An 18,667-nucleotide genomic window follows, 5' to 3' on the forward strand; every position below is an offset into this window, starting at 1 on the left:
TTCCTTCTTTTTCATTGTTTTTATTATAACCTGTAGCTATTTTCCATGGTTGTCATAAGTTTGCTCTTCCTACATACATTATCCTCTTCCTATCTTTCTGACTTAGGATATGGGCAGACCCAGAGGAACAGCTGAAGGCTGTGCCACTGTGTAAATTTAAGAACGTATTGCCAATGCACACTTACTAGTGAGCAACTCTAACTGAAGTCACATGCACTAAATGCTACGAAAACAGCTGCACATTCCTTTTTTAAATGGTATTGAATTATTCATTGCAATTTAGTGGTGTATGTGTGCATGTATTTCTACAGTATGAACTTAAGCCTGCCTGATGCTCAATTGCATGTATCCACAAAATGCACAACACACACACACATACACACACACAAAACATACAAAAATGTTCAAACACAATCATGAAAGATAACATTAATATATATATTTTTTCCCAAAAAGGCTAGAACTGCAACTTGAAATACTACCTGGTAATTTTAAAATGAAAAGCAGGAGACAAGTATGAATGGTCATAAGTTGAGGACTACCTGCAATTTCATGCTTTAGGTCGGCTTTGAAAGGATTCTGGTTTTGACTTTCTTTAATTTATCAGATGACAGTGTACAAATCTCTATTTTGGATGTGAGCACTTGGTTCCAAATAAACTAAGGGAACAGTAGTAATCACCTTTTAAACAGTGAACCAAATTGAATTACTTTCTAATTCACATTAGTGTCAAAGGCTCTGAAGCAAAATCCACCAAAAAATTGTGCTATGCAAGCCACAGTGGAACCAGTAAGAGGAATGCTAGATGTTATGGCACTACCAGCCTATTATTTCAAAAGTCACTAGCTTCTGGAAACAGAGATGTGGACTTATAATTGAAAGGCATGCTGCTTTGTATTTTTATTTTATGCTACCAAGCAATGGTATTCAATTTTACCAACAACTCATGCTGGAATAGATAATTTGTTTTCCCCGTGTAGATTATTTAATTGGGAACAAGGTCACTGGCTTGTTATCACAAATTAAGTATTTTTATCTAGCCCTTGCTTGCTCATTCATTCATTCATTCATTCATTCATTTATTATTTACTCTTAGTGGGGATTTGTAATTTCACTTTCACAAAAAGATTCTTAAGGTGAAGAAAAATTAAAACTCAAATTATTTTTAATTCTGGTATTGTTTAAAGTGAAACACATAGTAATAAAGTCAAATGAGCAGAAGTAATGAACTATACTGCAATTAATAAAATCAAATTATGTGGAAGTACATCAATAATGAATGAATGAATATGAATATATATGAATACACACACACACACTGTGTGTGTGTGTGTATGTATGTATGTGTGTATATATATATATATGTGTGTGTGTGTGTGTGTGTGTGTGTGAGGAAGAGATCTTTAGAGCCTATTTTAAAATTTAAAATAGTGAAACTCATAAGTTGAGGCCTAAGGTTTTTTTCAGTGAAGGATGTCAGCTTTATAAGTAGAGGGGATAAAAAATGATCAAAGAGATTATCATATTTCATTCTTAATTAACATGGTACTTCTATCCATGTGTCCCAGATTCCGTGTTCCAACTGATTTTTTTTCCCCAGAGTCTTTTAATTAATTAGATAAAATCAGAAAGCAGCTAGATGAATGAGTATTTTACGACATGCCAAAATCATGTTCACCATTTTGCAAATAAGCAATAACCTCTCCCATGGAAGCCATTTTATAAGAATCTCAATAACATGATCTCAACATCCCAAGAGTGCCCACTGGTCCCCAAATTTCATCTATGCTTTATGTAGTTATGTGATTTCTGCAACATTATTAGGAAACATTTGGGGAAAAACTAGACTGGCATACAAAAGGAAGGGGCTTCACTTGAATAAAAAAAGAAGACAGATACCTTTGCCTATCTTTAAATTGAATGCTCGGAAAAAAATAGGAGTTGATAAGCTTCTGGATAATACTGAATCATCCTTAGGTAATGAGATGAGAATGTTTTGGATTGACACCAGCTAGAAACTGACTATAAGAATAAAGTAATGCATGGCCAGAGGCAAAATAAAGTCGCTAGACATATTTGGCACATGCTTACATTAAAATAAAATAAAACAAAGAAAAAAGATAAATCATTTTCCTCTACCCCTCCCTGAGAGTAATTTAATACGGGGACCATGATGCTTTTTTCTTGATAAGAAGCTCTGGAGTAATCTTCAGATGGAGAATGAAACTATGATAGAGAAGGTGATCTGATCACAGGGAACTTCAATTACCCTTACAAAGATTGAATAAATGATTGGTCAAGTAATAACCATGAAGTACATATTCAGAATGACTATTGCCAAGAATAATGTTTCATGGAATTGACCAAAAGGGAGGCAATTAACACTGTTGCTAAATAAAGTAAGACACTAATACTACTGTACCAAGTGGAAGAGCAACCACAATATCCTCAAATTTACCTGTAAAAATTATTCTGGTTGGTCACACAGTCAGCCAGATGTTTAGACTGGATTTGGCATTTTTATTCATCTATTGAGTCCTTCCCAAGGACCTGGGATAGGCAGATGTTGTTTGATGATGATGATGACGATGATGATGATGATGATGATGATTTTAACCATAGAATGTTTTTAAGCTGTCATAGCTCAAAGAAAAACTTCTGCCATTCTTGCTTCCTGTTACTAAAGCTAGTACTATTTATTTTGAAGGAGCAGATATACTCATTAGTGAATGTACTGTACCTTAGTTGCTTTATTTTCTGCTTGAGTCAATGCTTCTTTTCTTTCTTTCTTTCTTTCTTTCTTTCTTTCTTTCTTTCTTTCTTTCTTTCTTTCTTTCTTTCTTTCTTTCTTTCTTTCTTTCTTTCTTTCTTTCTCTTTCTTTCTTTCTTTCTTTCTTTCTTTCTTTCTTTCTTTCTTTCTTTCTTTCGTATGTCTGTGAAATACGACTTAGGTAATCAATCTGTTTACTTAAATAGCCATGTTTATTGCAAGTTACTGCCCATAACATTTTAGAATGTGAAGAGGATAAATGCAACAGCAATGACATTTTAATTGCAGTTGAAAGCAGCAGGAGGAAAACAATATTTCAATCAAGCCTTCTAACGTCCCGGAGGATTATGGAGAAACCTGCCATAAGGAAGGCATGTTAGTACCTGTATTCATTGATTCCATCTTCACAAATACCTCCATTCTGGCACCAGCTCATTTCACAGTCATTAATATTTTCCAGGCATGTAGGTCCAGTCCATCCAGGAGCACAGACACTAAGATAATTCTGGTTGTCTTCATCATGGAAACATCTTCCATTCACACAGAACTACAAGTGAGAATTACACAGAGTCCAGGAAATGCTTCTATCTTTACAATATTGAGGCTAAGGACATTTATAAAATACATTACATCAGGGTAAGAAAATTCCTGTGAATTTAATTTCATCAATAATAATAATATCCATCACAGGAGAGTGAATCTTTATCTCTATCTATCTCTATCTCTGAGAGAAAGAGAGAGAGAGAGAGAGGGAGGGAGAGAGAGAGAGAGAGAGAAACAGAGGGAGAGAGAGAGATGCAATCACTGAAGAGTAGAATTCAGCATTCAAACAGTTGTTAAATAATGGCACTTGGCTATATATTTTTCTAGTGTGCCCCCTTGGTGTAACAATTCCACACAACGCTGTTTTCATTCCCCAGTTTCTTGGGGGGAATAGTGGAATTAGCTATTCCATCATTTTCATCCCTGCTATCCTTACAACATTGAGAGTAGGTAAGATCACATTAGCAGCACTTCACACACAGCATTTCCTCTGGCCAACCAACAGGAGAGTACAAAAGTCATCATTCCACCAGTAGTCTATCCCTCAGCTGCCAGAGTCCCTAGAGTAAGAAAAATCCACTCATCTGCATTTCTCATGGAAAGAGGAAAAATAATTCAGTAGAATAAGTCATGTATACATTTTTCTGACCATTGTGCAAAAAACCCCGAGCCATTGATATGAAACCAGCCAAGATGTGTTGATGCCACAACACTAGTTTCTCAGCCAGGCACGCTTCTTAACAGCTGAAATTATGGTTGTGGTTATCAAGGTTGAACATCTGAAAGGGAGCTGCAGCAGACAGGAATGTTTTGCTTGAGCCCAGAGGCTGGAAGCAGGTGCATGCTGCTTATATAAGCAGGGATCATCAGACCCAGCATAAAAAACAAAACAAATACCTCACAGAAACTGTGACACTGACTAGAAACTGTAATATTAGTCTATGGTGGTAAGAAAAAATAGAATCTGATAGCATCTTTTCTAACTAATACATTTTATTAAAAGGTATAAGCTTTCATGAGCTGTGAGTTCTATGCATCTGATGAAGTGAGCTGAAGCTCATGAAAGCTTATGCCTTTTAATAAAATGTGTTAGTCAGAAAAGATGCTATCAGACTCCTGACTAGAAACTAGAAGGTTTAATTTGATTAGGTTGTTTGTGAAATCTATGGATCCAGGTTCAGGAGGCAGAAGGTAGGAGGATTTATGGGGAAATGACCTGTCTCCAAGTTCTGAGGAGTTTCAATGTTTCAGCCCTTTTTCCAGTTTGAACTGTACCACAGTCCAACCAGAAGAAAACTAACTTAGTTACCCGAGGAACACAGCAGGACATTGCTGGTGTCAGATAGGTGGAAGTGTTATATAAAAATTGGCCACCCTTTAAAGCAAGATGCGGATGGTCTGAGCAAATAAAAATATTTCTAAAATTGCTGCTGAACAAAGGCTTTGAAATAGTATAATTTATTGTAGTGGATTCCAGATACAACATTTTGGACACAAGATCTGCCTTACAAAGGTCCATTCCATTCTCCACTTTCTCTCTTAATATGGCCCTGAGGTTCTACTGTATCTCATACTGTCCTTCTCTTTCCCTTAAAGTGTGGGCAATCATGGATGTGTTGCCTATAAATATGACCACTGACATATCTTACATGATCTTGCCTCATCATATTATCAGCGTTAGTGACAGTCCCTGCATTTATGGGAATAAATTCCCTAAACTACTTGTTTTGAACTTTAGCAGTGGGAACAGGTAAGATCAGCAGTGTTCCTCAATTCTTCTTTTTTATTTTTCTGAACCTGTTTTATCAACTGGCAGGTCTGGCAGAGAAGGCAGGAATTATTTCAATCAGTGTGTCATTCGTATGAGATTTTGTAAGCCTTTACAGTTCTGTCTATCATCCTTGTTCTTAAAAGATTCTGGAAACAAAGATGCCAATGTTCACATATTTGTAATGTTCCAGTAGTTGCAAGTTTGAAACATACTCCATCAACTCTCCTGCAGCTGTTCCATGAGCATATCATACCTCACGTCTGTCAGTCTATACTCCACTGAACTCTATGGAGCTTACTTTTGAGAAAGAAAATAAGTTGGAAGTGAACAACTATTTTTGTATCCAGAGCTGATTTTTCCTTCAACTTCTTGGGTGACCAAAGGCTGAAAGGAGTGCAACAGTGATGCAGTTGGTGCACTGAATTTATTGAGGGCTTCAGTCACCAATTTTCTTTCTTTTCAGTTGAAAACCAATGAGAAATTGCATTTTTCTTAGTAGTTTTCTGCCAAAACTCTATAACAGGCTCCTGGTTTTCTTTTACAAAATTTCAAAAGGGGGATTTCTGCCCTGCTCAACTTAAATGTACTCAATTTCTGCTACCTATAAAAGTTAAGGGAAATTTCACATGCCAAAAGGACTTTTGACTGAGTGATTATGTGCCATCATCAGTGTCAATTCTTAGTGACCACATTTCCTCCATGATGATCTATCCCTAACCTGGTCCTTCAGGTCTTCCAATGGTGCACCCATTGCCACTGTGACTGAGTCCATACATCTTGCTGCTGGTTGTCTTCTTCTCTTTCCTTCCACCTTTCCCTACATTAGAGCCTTCTCCAGAGAGCTGGGTCTTTGCATAATGTGTCTGAAGTAGGATAATTTGAGCCTGATAATTTGTGTCTCAAGTGAGAACTCTGGGTTGATTTGTTCAATTATCTATTTGTTTGTTTCCTTGGCTTTCAGTTATATGCTCAGGTGTATTCTCCAACACCAAAGTTCAAAAGCATCAATACTCTTCCTATCCTGCTTCTTCAAAGTCCAAATTTCACTTCCATAGAGTGTCACAATGAATACCATTGCTTGCACAGTTCTGGTCTTTGTAGGTATAGACACATCACAGCATCTGAATATCTTTTCCAAGGCCTTCAGTTGTTCTATCAAATGCTAGTCTGTGGTATATTCCTTGGTTGCTTGTTCCTTTATTGTTGACAGTTGATCCTAAAAGGCAAAATCTATCCACCATTACATCACCTTCACTGTCAATAACAAGGCTGGTTGTTGTACCTGCTGTCATAGTTTGGTCTTCTCTATATTTAATTTTAGTCCCTTTTTTTGCTATGCTTTTTGACTTTTATTACTAGAACTTGCAGATTCTTCGCATTTTCAGCTAGTGTCATCAATATAATGCAGGCTATTAATGTTTCTTCCTCCAATTTTAAAATTGCATTCACCTTCTTCCAATCCAGCTTCCCTTAATATATATTCAGCATACAGGTTGAATAAATAAAGGGAGAGTGTGCAGCCTTGTATCACTCTTTTACCAACCTGGAGTCAGTCTGTGTCATCATGTTCTGTATGTGGGATTGACCTTGGGAGACAGGGGGAAGAGCCACAGTCAGGGGAACAGTTGCACAAGAGGCAGCTTAGCCTGTACAGCGAATGTAGGCAGGGCAAATGTCTCAGAAGGGATCCTCCCTAGTTTCTTGGATTGTAATGGTGAGGGGGAAGAAATGTACTTTCAGACTTCCAAGTTTCTCTTAATGTAACTTTACAATAAAGTAGAATAAGTCCATCTGGTCATGCTTCCTGGCTGGACTACCACACTAGGCTGACATGTTCTGTCCCTGCTATGACTTCCTGACCTACGTATATATTGGTTTTTCATGAGAACAATGAGATGGTCTGAGATCCCCGTTTTTCTAAGGACAAAAGGACTGAAGAAAGCCAGAAATTAAGAAATTTTGGGTATAGTACAGTTAGTTATGAGATGTAACAATATGAAAACCACTTGCTAGTGAGTGTTGTGTGTGTGTGTGTGTGTATGTGTATGTGTGAGAGAGAAACTTTGAGTGTTTCTAGTCTACTAGATTAAAAACTCAGCAATGACTCATATAAACGAATTAACAGAACCAGTATAAATATCATTCTCAACAATAAAGCTCAGTACTATTTAGTTGGTATATGTAAAAGGAATATCTGCCTCCTCTAATCAATGAGATGAGTTCTAAAGAAAGGCATGATTCAGGTAGAGATAATCAGCTTTCCACTCCCTCAGTTTGATTGAGGCTCAAGCCTATTTAAAATGCTACTGAGATCTGTAATAACAACAACTCTTGGCAAAAATTTGCAGTCTTAATTTGTCTTTGATTAAGTTTTAAATTGACCTTAAAATTGGATCTTTTTTCTATTCCATTAGTGCTAAGTTCTGAAATTATGCCTAGACTGTTTCTCATAGAAAACACTCACCAGCTTGATCAAAGCTTGCAAAATGAATTCTTTACTTGCAAGTATGGAAATATTCTTCCCCTGACAATTATTAAAACTATTGTTTCCAATCTAAATGCATGTAAAGTAGTTTGTAAACAAGGTCCCTAAAGAAGGCAGGGCAAAGGCCATATTTGAAAATGAGTCTTTCTTCTTATGATTTCTTTCCTAGTCAACATATGATCAGGACAGTTTTAATTATTAGTAGCCTGAAATGAAGTCCTGGGCTTAGTTCCAGATAAGGACAAGGTGGTGTTCCATCTACGCATAAAGACTTTTCCCTTTCTGCTTTCTGGTAGCAGCTTTCCCCATTCTTTTGCTCTTATCTCTAGGGCATGATCCCATGTAGCAAAAGAAGTTAACACTGGATGCCAAAACAGGGTGTGAAACAGAATTGTGCTAGAGCTTATTCCCCTAGTTGATTAGAAATCATTTCCAGAGCAATCAACATATGTAATGCTGTCCCTCCTTCAAAAAACAGACAAGTCTCCTTGTCTTATTCTTTTACATAAAAAGAATGTAAAAAAGAGTCAAAACCTACCCACCCTAATTTGCATGCATATGTCATTTGAAAATAGAACACTTGCTGAAATTCTTGTGTTATAACTTTAACCTTCTTAATGAATATCAGAGCTCTTAGAGTTGTTTCTCAGGGTTAACTACTTCCAGTCCAGGCTGATACAAGAAGCCTGACTTTTATGTTTCTCAGTGAAAACACAGTATTTTGTAAAATTGTTGTTGATTTCTTTCAAATAACTCTAGCTAATGAAAGCTCTGAGAAATGTGTTCTTTGGATTAACTGTTTCCAGTCTGGGTTGCTACACATTGTCTGGGTTGCTGGCACATTGAATGAACTCTCTACATCCAAGTGTTTCTGTGCCTTTTAATTGTGGTAAAACATTTCTTCAGTGCACTTTTTAATATCAGTAAAGGAATATTTAATTAAATTGGATTATAGAAATGAGTGTGACTGAACCTACTGAATTCTTGCATGCAAAATAGGAGATTAGCCCATGGTGTAATCTATATTGTTCAAATGCTTCTATTTGCGTAGATGCATGAGATGTTTTGATGCAAGTACATAATTGAAGCATTTCCATGATGGTGTCATTACACATGTGTCATCTTTTTGACATTGTCACAATTTATTATGGATGCTGCTTTTCTGCTCTCCCAGAGCACACTCAAATCACTTCTTTAACAGGGATGGGCCTAGCACAGAAAGAGCAAAAGGTTCCATTAAACACGGAGATACAGTAAGTCATCCTGGGCAGCTGAAGGGAAAAAAATGGAAAAAGAAAGATATATAATACAGACAGGAATTTCAGCCCATGGAGAAGCCAGAAAGATCAGAATTTTCCCTTTGGTCTTCCAAGATAAAAATGCTTCTGGACTTCTGGGTGTGTGTGTGTGTGTATGTGTGTGTGTGAGAGAGAAGCTTTGAGTGTTTCTAGTCTACTAGATTAAAAACTCAGCAATGACTCATATAAACGAATTAACAGAACCAGTATAAATATCATTCTCAACAATAAAGAAGAACATGGCAGATTGAAGATGTGCCTGCACACTGCTGGCATGATCCTGAAGCATTTACTGACAGTCAGGGGGTCAAATTTACCCCCGAGCAAACAAAGTTTCCTTAGATCAAGAGGAAACCTTGAGATTGCCCACTTGAATTCTGTGGGGTTGCTCATCAGGGCATGGTGAGATCTAGAGGGACCTTGTTGGTGCCTTTGGAGTTGAGCACCTAGGAAATATGGGGAACATCAGGCAACATGCCTCAGAGGGAGACTGTTGGTCACAAGAGACAGGATTCCTGTTTTCCTAAAGTTGTAAGGTTTTCCTTTTTTTGAATTTTAGGGACCGAGACCTTCAATTTATTGAATGAAAATAAGGCCAACCAGGTGAATGGAAATCCCTAATCTCTGAAAAATATTGAATTTTGATTAAAAGAGAAAGATAGTGAAGAAGAAGAAAGGAGGGCAAAAGGCATTGATTAAAAGTGATTTAAGAAAGAAATAAATGGAATAAGGCAACCATTTAAATTGGACATTTGGGAAGAAAGTTAATTAAGAATCAAAAGAGTAATGAAATAGTTAAATACATTTGTGGGAATGGTGAACGTTTGGAGTTCCCTTGTTTGAAGACTGGTTGCCTACTCCGAACTAGGAGTAGGGTGACACAGAAGAAAGAATAATAATAGAGTTCTAGCCAACTAACTAGGATTGGATTTTAAAATAACAGGATATTGTAATAGACCATGTAAACTTTGTTGGCTATAATATACAAATGGACCAATGGGAAAATATGTGATTGAAAGGACTGAAATTTACATTATATTTTAGCCTTAAAGATTATTTTTATAAAATGATATATCATTGGTATCTCTCACTAGAGAAATTGCCTAGAATGTATAAAGGTACTTTGAATCTTTGCTGGAAATGTGAACAACATGAAAGGACATTTTATTATGTTTGATGGACATGTAAAAAAACTTTTTAAAAATTGGATACAAATTCAGAAGATTTTAAAGTTTAAAGTACAACTGAAACCAGACACTTTTCTTTTAAGACTAATGGAGAAGCAGTTAGAAAAAAGTCACGGAACTTTGTTTTTACATATAATAACTCCAGCAAAACTATTATATACTCAAAAGTGGAAAGGCTCGACACTACCTACAATGGAAGACTGGTTGGTGAAGATGATGGAACTTACAAGAAGGCTTAATTAACCTCTTTGATCAGAGAAAAAACAATACCTACATTTATGGTTGACTGGAAGCCCTTTTTGCATGAAACAGAAAAAAAATCACTTATGATTTGTAATTTTGATGATTAGGGGAAAAAAAAGGATAATAGAAAAAAGTGAGCTTTTTTTTGTAATCATAGAGTAAGAGATAATTTTGCAATTGTACTTATATTTGCTACAAAGGAAATCAGAAGCTTCTTTCTATTTTTTTTCTTTTTTCTGCACTTTTGCTTTTTCTCTCTCTTATTTCCTTGCCTCTTTCCTGTTTCTACTCTATTAGTTTGTGTTAGTTTTTACGTGCTTTGTAAAACTTTTAATATAGAAATTATAAAAAAGGCATAGAAACTTTGTTGGCTAGAAGAGATAATCACCAATAAGGAAGTAACAATGGTATGAAGGGTTTTGGGAAGTATCACTTGGATATTGTGAGATTTGGGTATAAATAATAATGGCAGCCCCCACATGCAGAGTATCAAGAGCAATAGAGACAGCAGCAAGAAGAGGCTCAGCAACAGAAGTAAATATGGAAGAGATACAAGGGATATTACAAAAAATGTTGGAGAACATTAGGAAGAATATAGCTGAGTCAGTTACCAAAAGGATGGAAGAAAGATTAGTTGAGAAAGAATAAAATAGGATTTAAAAAAAGAATAATGGGCTCTATCAGAAAAATAGCTGGTAAAGTGAATCAGAATGAGGAGAAAATAGAAATCCTGGAAAATAAGATAGATATAAATGACAAAGAAATGGAAAGAACTTTGGATAATATTGCCCTTTTAGAATTAAGGGAGAAAGAATATTGCTTAAGATTAAGAGATGTCCAACAAGAATCTGAAGAAAATCTAGGACAGAAAGTGTTGGATTCTATGTCAAAATTACTAGACTGGGAAAAAGAGTCAGCATGTCAATGAAATGCAAAGATAATAAAGCAACTTGAAAGGTAAGAGATGAGAATATAGCCAGATATTATGACTGACCTGCTCTCAGTAAAGTGTATGATGCAGAAAGGGTGTGGAGCAAAGTCATTGTTACACTGATTCCAAATGGAAAATGACATGTGATAGCCACCAAATATCTTTAAGATACTATGTAGACTTCAGCTTCAGCAATCCTGGGCTGGGGAATTCTGGGAGTTGAAGTCCATACATTTTAAAGCCACCAAGATTGATAAACACTGATCTTAGATAATAAACTAATTGAAATCTTTTGTACAGAAAATAAGGGTAGAGTAGTATAACAGTGCAACCACAGGAACTATTTAAGCCTTTGTCAAAGAAGGATGGGCATAGATTTACACAAATTCAAGCACTGAGCAAAAGGATTCAGAATGCAGCCCAGCCAAAGCGCCCCTCTGAATGAAAAACAAAAGGGACTAGACCTTCATTTCCAGATGGGAGAAAAAATAAAAGAAAATGACATAAAAGCCCTTGGAACTGGTCCACAGCAACATCTGTGACCAATGCATATAATTACATCAGATGGAAACTTTTATAAAGTATTGCCCTAGGTTTACCTTTTGTTAGTTGCTCAGTAGAAAGTCAAGTACTAGAGAAATTCAAAGAAAGTATGGCTTTGATGTGCAATAAATCTGGCCAGTAGGCAACCTACCCCCCCCCCGAATTCTATGTGCTGATAGATGAATTGAAGGCAGATAACATGAAAAAGTACCCAAAAGAACAAGGTATTATACATCAGACTATAGTGCACTCTGTCACAAAACAGAATGGCATAGCAGAAAGGAAAACTCTTCTAATTGAGATGAGGTGGAACAGGGAAATAAATACTGGAAAGAAGCAGTCAGCACTGCCACCTGTCTGCAAAATAGGCTCCCAATCAGGGCCACAAATGCAACATTTCATGGAATGATCTTCCTCCTGGCATATGGTTGGCTCTTTCCCAGGCCTTTGGGTCATGATGTACCAGAGCCCTGATCGGATGATGGGGTCATTCCTCTCTGGATCACCATTTTATTGCTTTATTGTTTCATTAAACAATAACCTACATGTTTGTAGGTTCATGTATTGTGGCTTTGCATTCTTTTCATTAGGATTTGTTTATTTTCTAGTTTTTAAATTTTTTTTGGTAAATTGTCCAGAGTCACCTTCACTGAGTTGGGCAGCCCTATAAATGTTTTAAATAAATTAAATTAAATTAAATTAAATTAAATTAAATTAAATTCCCTATGAGCTGTGGCTTGGGAAGAAGCCCAGACTAGGATAAACTACAGTGCTTGGCTATAAAGTTATACCAAGCTAAATTGCAGATGTGAAGAAGGATACTTACAGTACTGCAAGGGATAAGGAACCCCAGATTTCTCCAGACACAGTATTAAAGCATGCTACATTGTTTCTTTTGATGAAAGGGAACAACAAAATAAATGTGAAGTGACAGATGTTGTTCCCCATGCCCAGATGAACAACAAATTCAGTTCATGGGCTTCCAGGAAGTTATTCAGCACATGCCCATAATTCAACAGCAAGTCAGAGCCAGAAAAAGAAACTGAGGCACCACAGCCAAGATGCTCAGAGAACCCAACAGAAATATTCTACCCTAAAGGTTTTCTGCATTGCCAAAAAAAAAAAAAAGATGGAAGATATCAAGAGAATGTCAGCCACTGTATCCGAGGAATGGAGAAAAAGGAAAGGAAATCAAAGCATTCCACAAGGACCGAAGTCAGAAAATTCCTGTACATAGCCACAGTGATAGAGCCAGACGTTGCTTCAGTTGTCAGAATCCTATGCAGAAAGGTGAGTGCACCAAGCAAAGGGGACTGAATGTAGTCAAAAGAGGTGCCTTAAGATCTCAAATTGCCAGCCAACCACAACCCAAACTGTTGGGCTTCATGGATGCAGAATATGCAGAAGGCAGGGCAAATCAGAAACTTTTTGAGAGGACAGCTGTTCCTAAATGGACGCTGGATGATTAGTTGGGCAACTAGAAAACACTCAGTTGTTGCCCTGTTGTCCATGGAAACCAAGTATGTATTTGCAACACAACTTGATCAAGAGACTGTATGGCTACATAAACAATTTATGGATGCTGGGATAGATAAGCCAAAACCAACAGCGCTGTGTGAATATAGCCATGGAAGTATCAGATCTCTCAGATGGAGAAGACTATCTCTAAGACAAAGCACATATCATAGATGCTAAGTACCTCTATGTGCAAGATGCTCAAGACGGGGTCTCATTCAGCTGAGACATTGCCCATCAAGAGAGATGCTGTCAGATGGACTCAGTAAGTTTATGGAGCAAGATAAGGGGAATTGTGGATCAGCACATGAGCTAGTAAAGAAAGCTGGAAATGGAAATGTTGCATTGCCTCTTCAGCACTTCACAACCTAGGGAGCATGAGTGACAATGGAGTACAAATAGTTAGGAATTTATTTTCTGTTCCTTCTTCCATTTTCCCTCTGCCTGCTTTTTGTCTGTGAGACTGCTAATCTCAGAGTCTTTCCCGCTTTTGACCTTCTTTTGTTCTATGGCTCTTTGGCTCATAGGTGCTAGCTTTTTATGCCTACCTGTTGGCAAAACTGCTGACATATATCAATGCAAGAGCATCTGATATTTTCTAGAAATGTTCATTATGAACATGACTGCAGGACATATTATGGGTCATAGTTTGAACCTGAAGTGATAATATATTTACTAGAAAAGTTACATTCAACATAGGTGAATTTAAAAATAATAATAATAATAATAATAATAATAATAATAATAATAATAATAATATGATGATGATGATGATGATGATGATGATGATGATGATGATGTAGAATATAACATCCATCACTGAGATGGACTGGTTTTAAACTGTTGCATGGTACTCTCCAAATGTAAAACTCTGTAAATCTCATAGCAACTTGAAAACAGGGCAGTATACAGTAAACAGTTTATTACTGTTACAACTTATTTCTATAGCATAATATTTTCACAGTTGTGCCAAATACAATTCTGAGTTATATTTAGCAATTTTTCATTTCATTAAGCAAATGCCATTAGTTTACAGAACCTTGGCATTACTGAATACCTAAAGGCCAATATATCTTATAAATTCTTGTAACCTCTATTCTCATTTATCTCAGAAAAGAATGAAGTAATTTATCTGACTAAATGCCCAGAATCCTACAACTACATGCAAGTAGCATAAATGTACATTATAATCTGTATATATAAATTAAGCAAGTGTGAGAACTTCTTAACAAATATTACACTAAAAAGCTTTAGTCGGTCCCACTGTCACTTCCCAGACAAAATGTCCATAATGATTGCTTCATCATTTCAGACCATTGGCAGGAGAAAAGATATTTACCCTGTTAGAGATAAATGAAATGCATGACATTTTTTTCCCCACATGGCAGACAATTTACATTAAACGTTTTGAAGCAACCGGTTTGCGGATTATTTAGTATTCAGGGCTAAACAATAGACTTCAAGATCAAATAACTTGTTTGTAAATGTATTACCATATAGAGAGGTAGGAATTTATGGACCCCAAGATATTGATAAACTACAGTGTCCAATGCCCCTCACCATCGATCATACCGGGCCAGGTTTTCTGGTTTATAAAGTCTCTCTTGTATCATTCTCAATTTTGGGTGGGCACATATATGTAGTTTTTTCTTGGGCACATATATGTAGTTTTATTGGCAACAATATCGAAATGATTGCCTTCTTCTGGGAAACTTTTGTCTTTGCAATCTAGCCTACAGCCCTTAGAATTTCTTGGTGGTTTCCCAACAAGCCTATCTCATCTACCTGATTCTTTTGAGAGCTGCCACAGTTGTCTAGCTGCTGCCATCTAGCTGGGGTTCTGGTTAGTATATAATGATATACAAAGGAGGGATAGAACCTTCAGATTTTGTTAGGCACAAATCCTGAAAAGAGAGGACAAATGCGTCAGACCTTTGAGGAAGGCCAGACCAGGAATCCAAAGTTATGAATGCCAATACTACTTTTATTATAAGGTTAAAATAACAGAATCATGCCAGTCTGAATGTCCTCCCCCCTCCCTCCCTTTATCTTCAAGGCAACTAGGGATGGTCAGGTCTGAGACACTTTCTCAAATTACATTTAGCCTTGGACTCAAATTTCTTTTATCTGACCATTGCCTTGGCTGCAGCTTTTCCTCCTGTTCCTCAAGGTTACTTTTACAGTCCATTGCAAAAGGGGCATGATTGAGAAGCATGTACCAGCTTATTCCTGAGTAATCAGTTTGGGCTGTGAACATGACCTCTCTTTTAGGGTACTACAGAAGCCTAAGAGGCCTAGACTAGAACATACCTCAGAGTTTTCTAAAAGGCAAAACTTCCTAAACATTGAAAGCTGTAAATAGGTACATTGAAAAATGTTGTCACTTTATAAAACAACAAGACAACTTTCTATATTTATGCAATTGCTTCCAAATACCTTGTAATTTCATCAGTGTTGCAATTTCTTATGAATATCATTCAGGAAAATCTCAATGATCAGTAAGTTTACTAGATAGTGTGGGATACACAGAGTTTTTAGGATAAAAGCACTGCATATAGTGAAATATATAGGTTATAAAATAGTGGTACCTCTCTTGCCATCTGTGGATTGCAGGGCATGAAAATTGAATATTTTTGCAATATAGGTAGTCCTTGACTTATGACGGCAATTGCTTAGCAACTGCATCACTCAGTGATGGCAATTCCTGCAGTCTCAGTTGCCGTTGTTAACCAAATCCCATGGTTGTTAGACAAGGCAACTTCCTGCTGACTTCCCACAACCAAGTCAGTAGGGAAGGTGGCAGGAAGTTGGGGGTGAGAGAGGCATGACAAGGGTTGGGGAGGGTGCATGAGTGTGTGTGAAGGTGCAAGGGAGGCATGGCAAGGGTCAGGGAGGGTGCACAGTGGTGTGAGGGAGGCATGGCAAGGGTGTGTAAGGATGTGTGAGGGTGCAAGGGAGGTGGGCAGAGGTGCACAGGGATGCACAAGGGTACAAGGGAGGCATGGCAAGGGTTGGGAAGGGTGCACAAGGGTGCACGGGGGTGTGAAGGAAATGCAGTGAGGATCAGGGAAGGATGCGCAGAGGTACAAGGGAGGTGGTACAAGGCTCAAAGGAGTGCGTGGGAGGGTAAAGCTTGGGGAGAGTGCACAGGGCTGCACAAGTGGTAGGGGAAGTGCAGCGAGGCTCCAGGAGAGTGTGCGGGGGTGCATGAGTGGCCTGTGTGGCACAAGTACAGAGGGGCTGGGGGAGGGTGCACAGGTGGGGAAGACTTACCCTAGCAACTTGCAACCTTCCCTGCTGGATTCCCCACTGATTTTCTGGGGAAGCTGACAGGAAAGTGCGCAAATGGCGATAACGTCATTGTGGGTGCTACAACTGCAAACTGGTTGCCAAGCATCCAAATCAGGATCACATGACTATGGGAGTGCTGGGACAGCCGGAACTCCAAGGACTGGTCATTATCACCATTTGTTCAGCGCCATCATAACTTTGAATGGTCGCTGAATGAATAGTTGTAAGTCGAGGACTACCTATATCTATGACAGCATATTTAGTTCCATCATAGCTTTTGCCTCATATTTTTCTTCTCTGTAAAGATATGAGAACAATTATAGGCATTTATATTTTCCTTACCTCTGAATTTTCCTTGCATGCTGTCCTGCATCTATATGCCAATTCATAAGATTCGTTCACACAATGAGCTCCAGAGTTGCAACTTATGTTGTGCAACAAACAGGCATCAATATCTACTTCACACAGCTGACCTTTGAATCCTATGGAACAATGTTTTTGCTTCAGAAACAAAATTACATCTATTCACGTTCTCTTAAAACCAGAATGCTTGAAGTGAAATTGGCCTTTCAATGGTCACATTATTTTTGGCTTTTTGTGGATATAAATATGGAATCTTCAAGGGAATATTATTTTAGCGTTATGGAAACAAGAAGTCAGAAATGATTCAGTGAACAAGCATTACCTCTGCACTTTCTGTGTGGGTGTGTGCCTTTGAGTCAGTGCTGACTTTTGGCGACTGCCTGGATAAGTCCCTGCAGTTTTCTTGGCAAGATATCAGAAGTGGTTTGCCCTTGCCTTCTTCTGAAGGCTGAGAGAGAGTGACTGGCCCAAGGTCATCCATCTGGCTTTGTGCCTAAGGAGAAATTAGAACTCATAGTCTCCTGGTTTCTAGCTTGATGCCTTAACCCCTTGACACCTTAACCACTTTTGTTGGAGCAAAAGCAAAAATGAAGGTGAAATGCAGATTTTATGCACACTTACTTGAAAATAATTCTCACTGTTTTCGGTCAAATTTCCCCCATGTTGGTATGCTTACATCTGCAACCTGTAATGCATCTTTTTTCCCCCAGCTTAGTTTGTTTTATTTATTATTTTGCACATTTCTACCCTTGCTGCAATCCAGAGACACTTGGTGGCTTACATAAAGTATAAAAAACAAATAAAATATCAATACAATTATAAAACAGTAAAACATCCTGACCCAAGCAAAAACCACACAAACAATAAAAGTAAAAGATACAGATGTCTTGATAAGATCAGGAGAAAGCTCTCCAGAACAACTGTATTTTAAAGCTTTGGAAATGTTGACAAGGTTAATTATCAGTCATGAAACAGGAAAGCAATTTTAATTAAAAAGGTATATTTAATTTGCAGACAATTTGGATATAATATCCTGGATGTGCTTGTACTTCACAATTGCTATAATTGTGAAGTCTTTTATTTTCCAGCAGTACTGATTTAATAAATTCTAACTATTATAAGGAAGGCATAGTTTACGTGGTAAATAGCTCCCAGATCATTGTCTGGAAAATGGGTGGAACATTAGATAACTAGGAGTACATTTTTATTTGGATCAATGGTATGTACAAGGGTAGGAAATAGCATTGTTTGAGAAATTAATACAACAACAGATCTCAAAGAGTTAAAAATTGATTTTCTTAAATCTGGTCTCCAGGTGTTAGCTGGAGCAACGTTAGCAAACATCTCTTTCAATAGAAAGATTGAATGTGGTTATTTAACACTTTTTGTATCTCCTTGGGATCAGCAGCCCTGGGGAGACCCAAGTTCATATCAGCCATGGAAGCACGCTGGGTGGCTTTGGGTCAGTCACTCTCTCAGCCCAACCTATCTCATAGGCTTATGACTGTGGAGGAAGAGAGAAGGATGAAGCATTAGGTCAGCTGCCTTGAGCTCCTGAATGAAACCCTGAAGTAATAAGTGTAACAAATAAATAAATCAAACATTGTGTGTGTGCTTGCGTGTGTATACCCATTATCTAGGGATTTTCCCCTGTTTTCCTAATATTTCTCTTGTCTGGGATATATTTCAGGGAAATGTTTGCTTTGTGTCTTATTATGCTTTTCTAT

General features: G+C 37.5%; 1 protein-coding gene across 1 annotated transcript in view; it reads right to left on the minus strand.

The window, feature by feature from the left end:
• LOC103055766 (protein eyes shut homolog) overlaps nucleotides 1–18,667 on the minus strand; it is a 128,026-nt gene that overhangs the window by 15,126 nt on the left and 94,233 nt on the right. The window contains exons 7-8 of the mRNA XM_007434773.2: nucleotides 16,920–17,059; nucleotides 3,154–3,317 (exon numbers count right to left, since the gene is read on the minus strand). Of these exons, the coding sequence (XP_007434835.2) occupies nucleotides 3,154–3,317; nucleotides 16,920–17,059 (304 nt within the window). The remainder of the gene's footprint in view (nucleotides 1–3,153; nucleotides 3,318–16,919; nucleotides 17,060–18,667) is intronic.

This window comes from Python bivittatus, unplaced genomic scaffold (assembly GCF_059951505.1).
Source record: "Python bivittatus isolate LINGU-HERP-01145 unplaced genomic scaffold, Pbiv_v1 ctg000020_np1212, whole genome shotgun sequence".
Lineage (NCBI taxonomy): Eukaryota > Metazoa > Chordata > Lepidosauria > Squamata > Pythonidae > Python > Python bivittatus.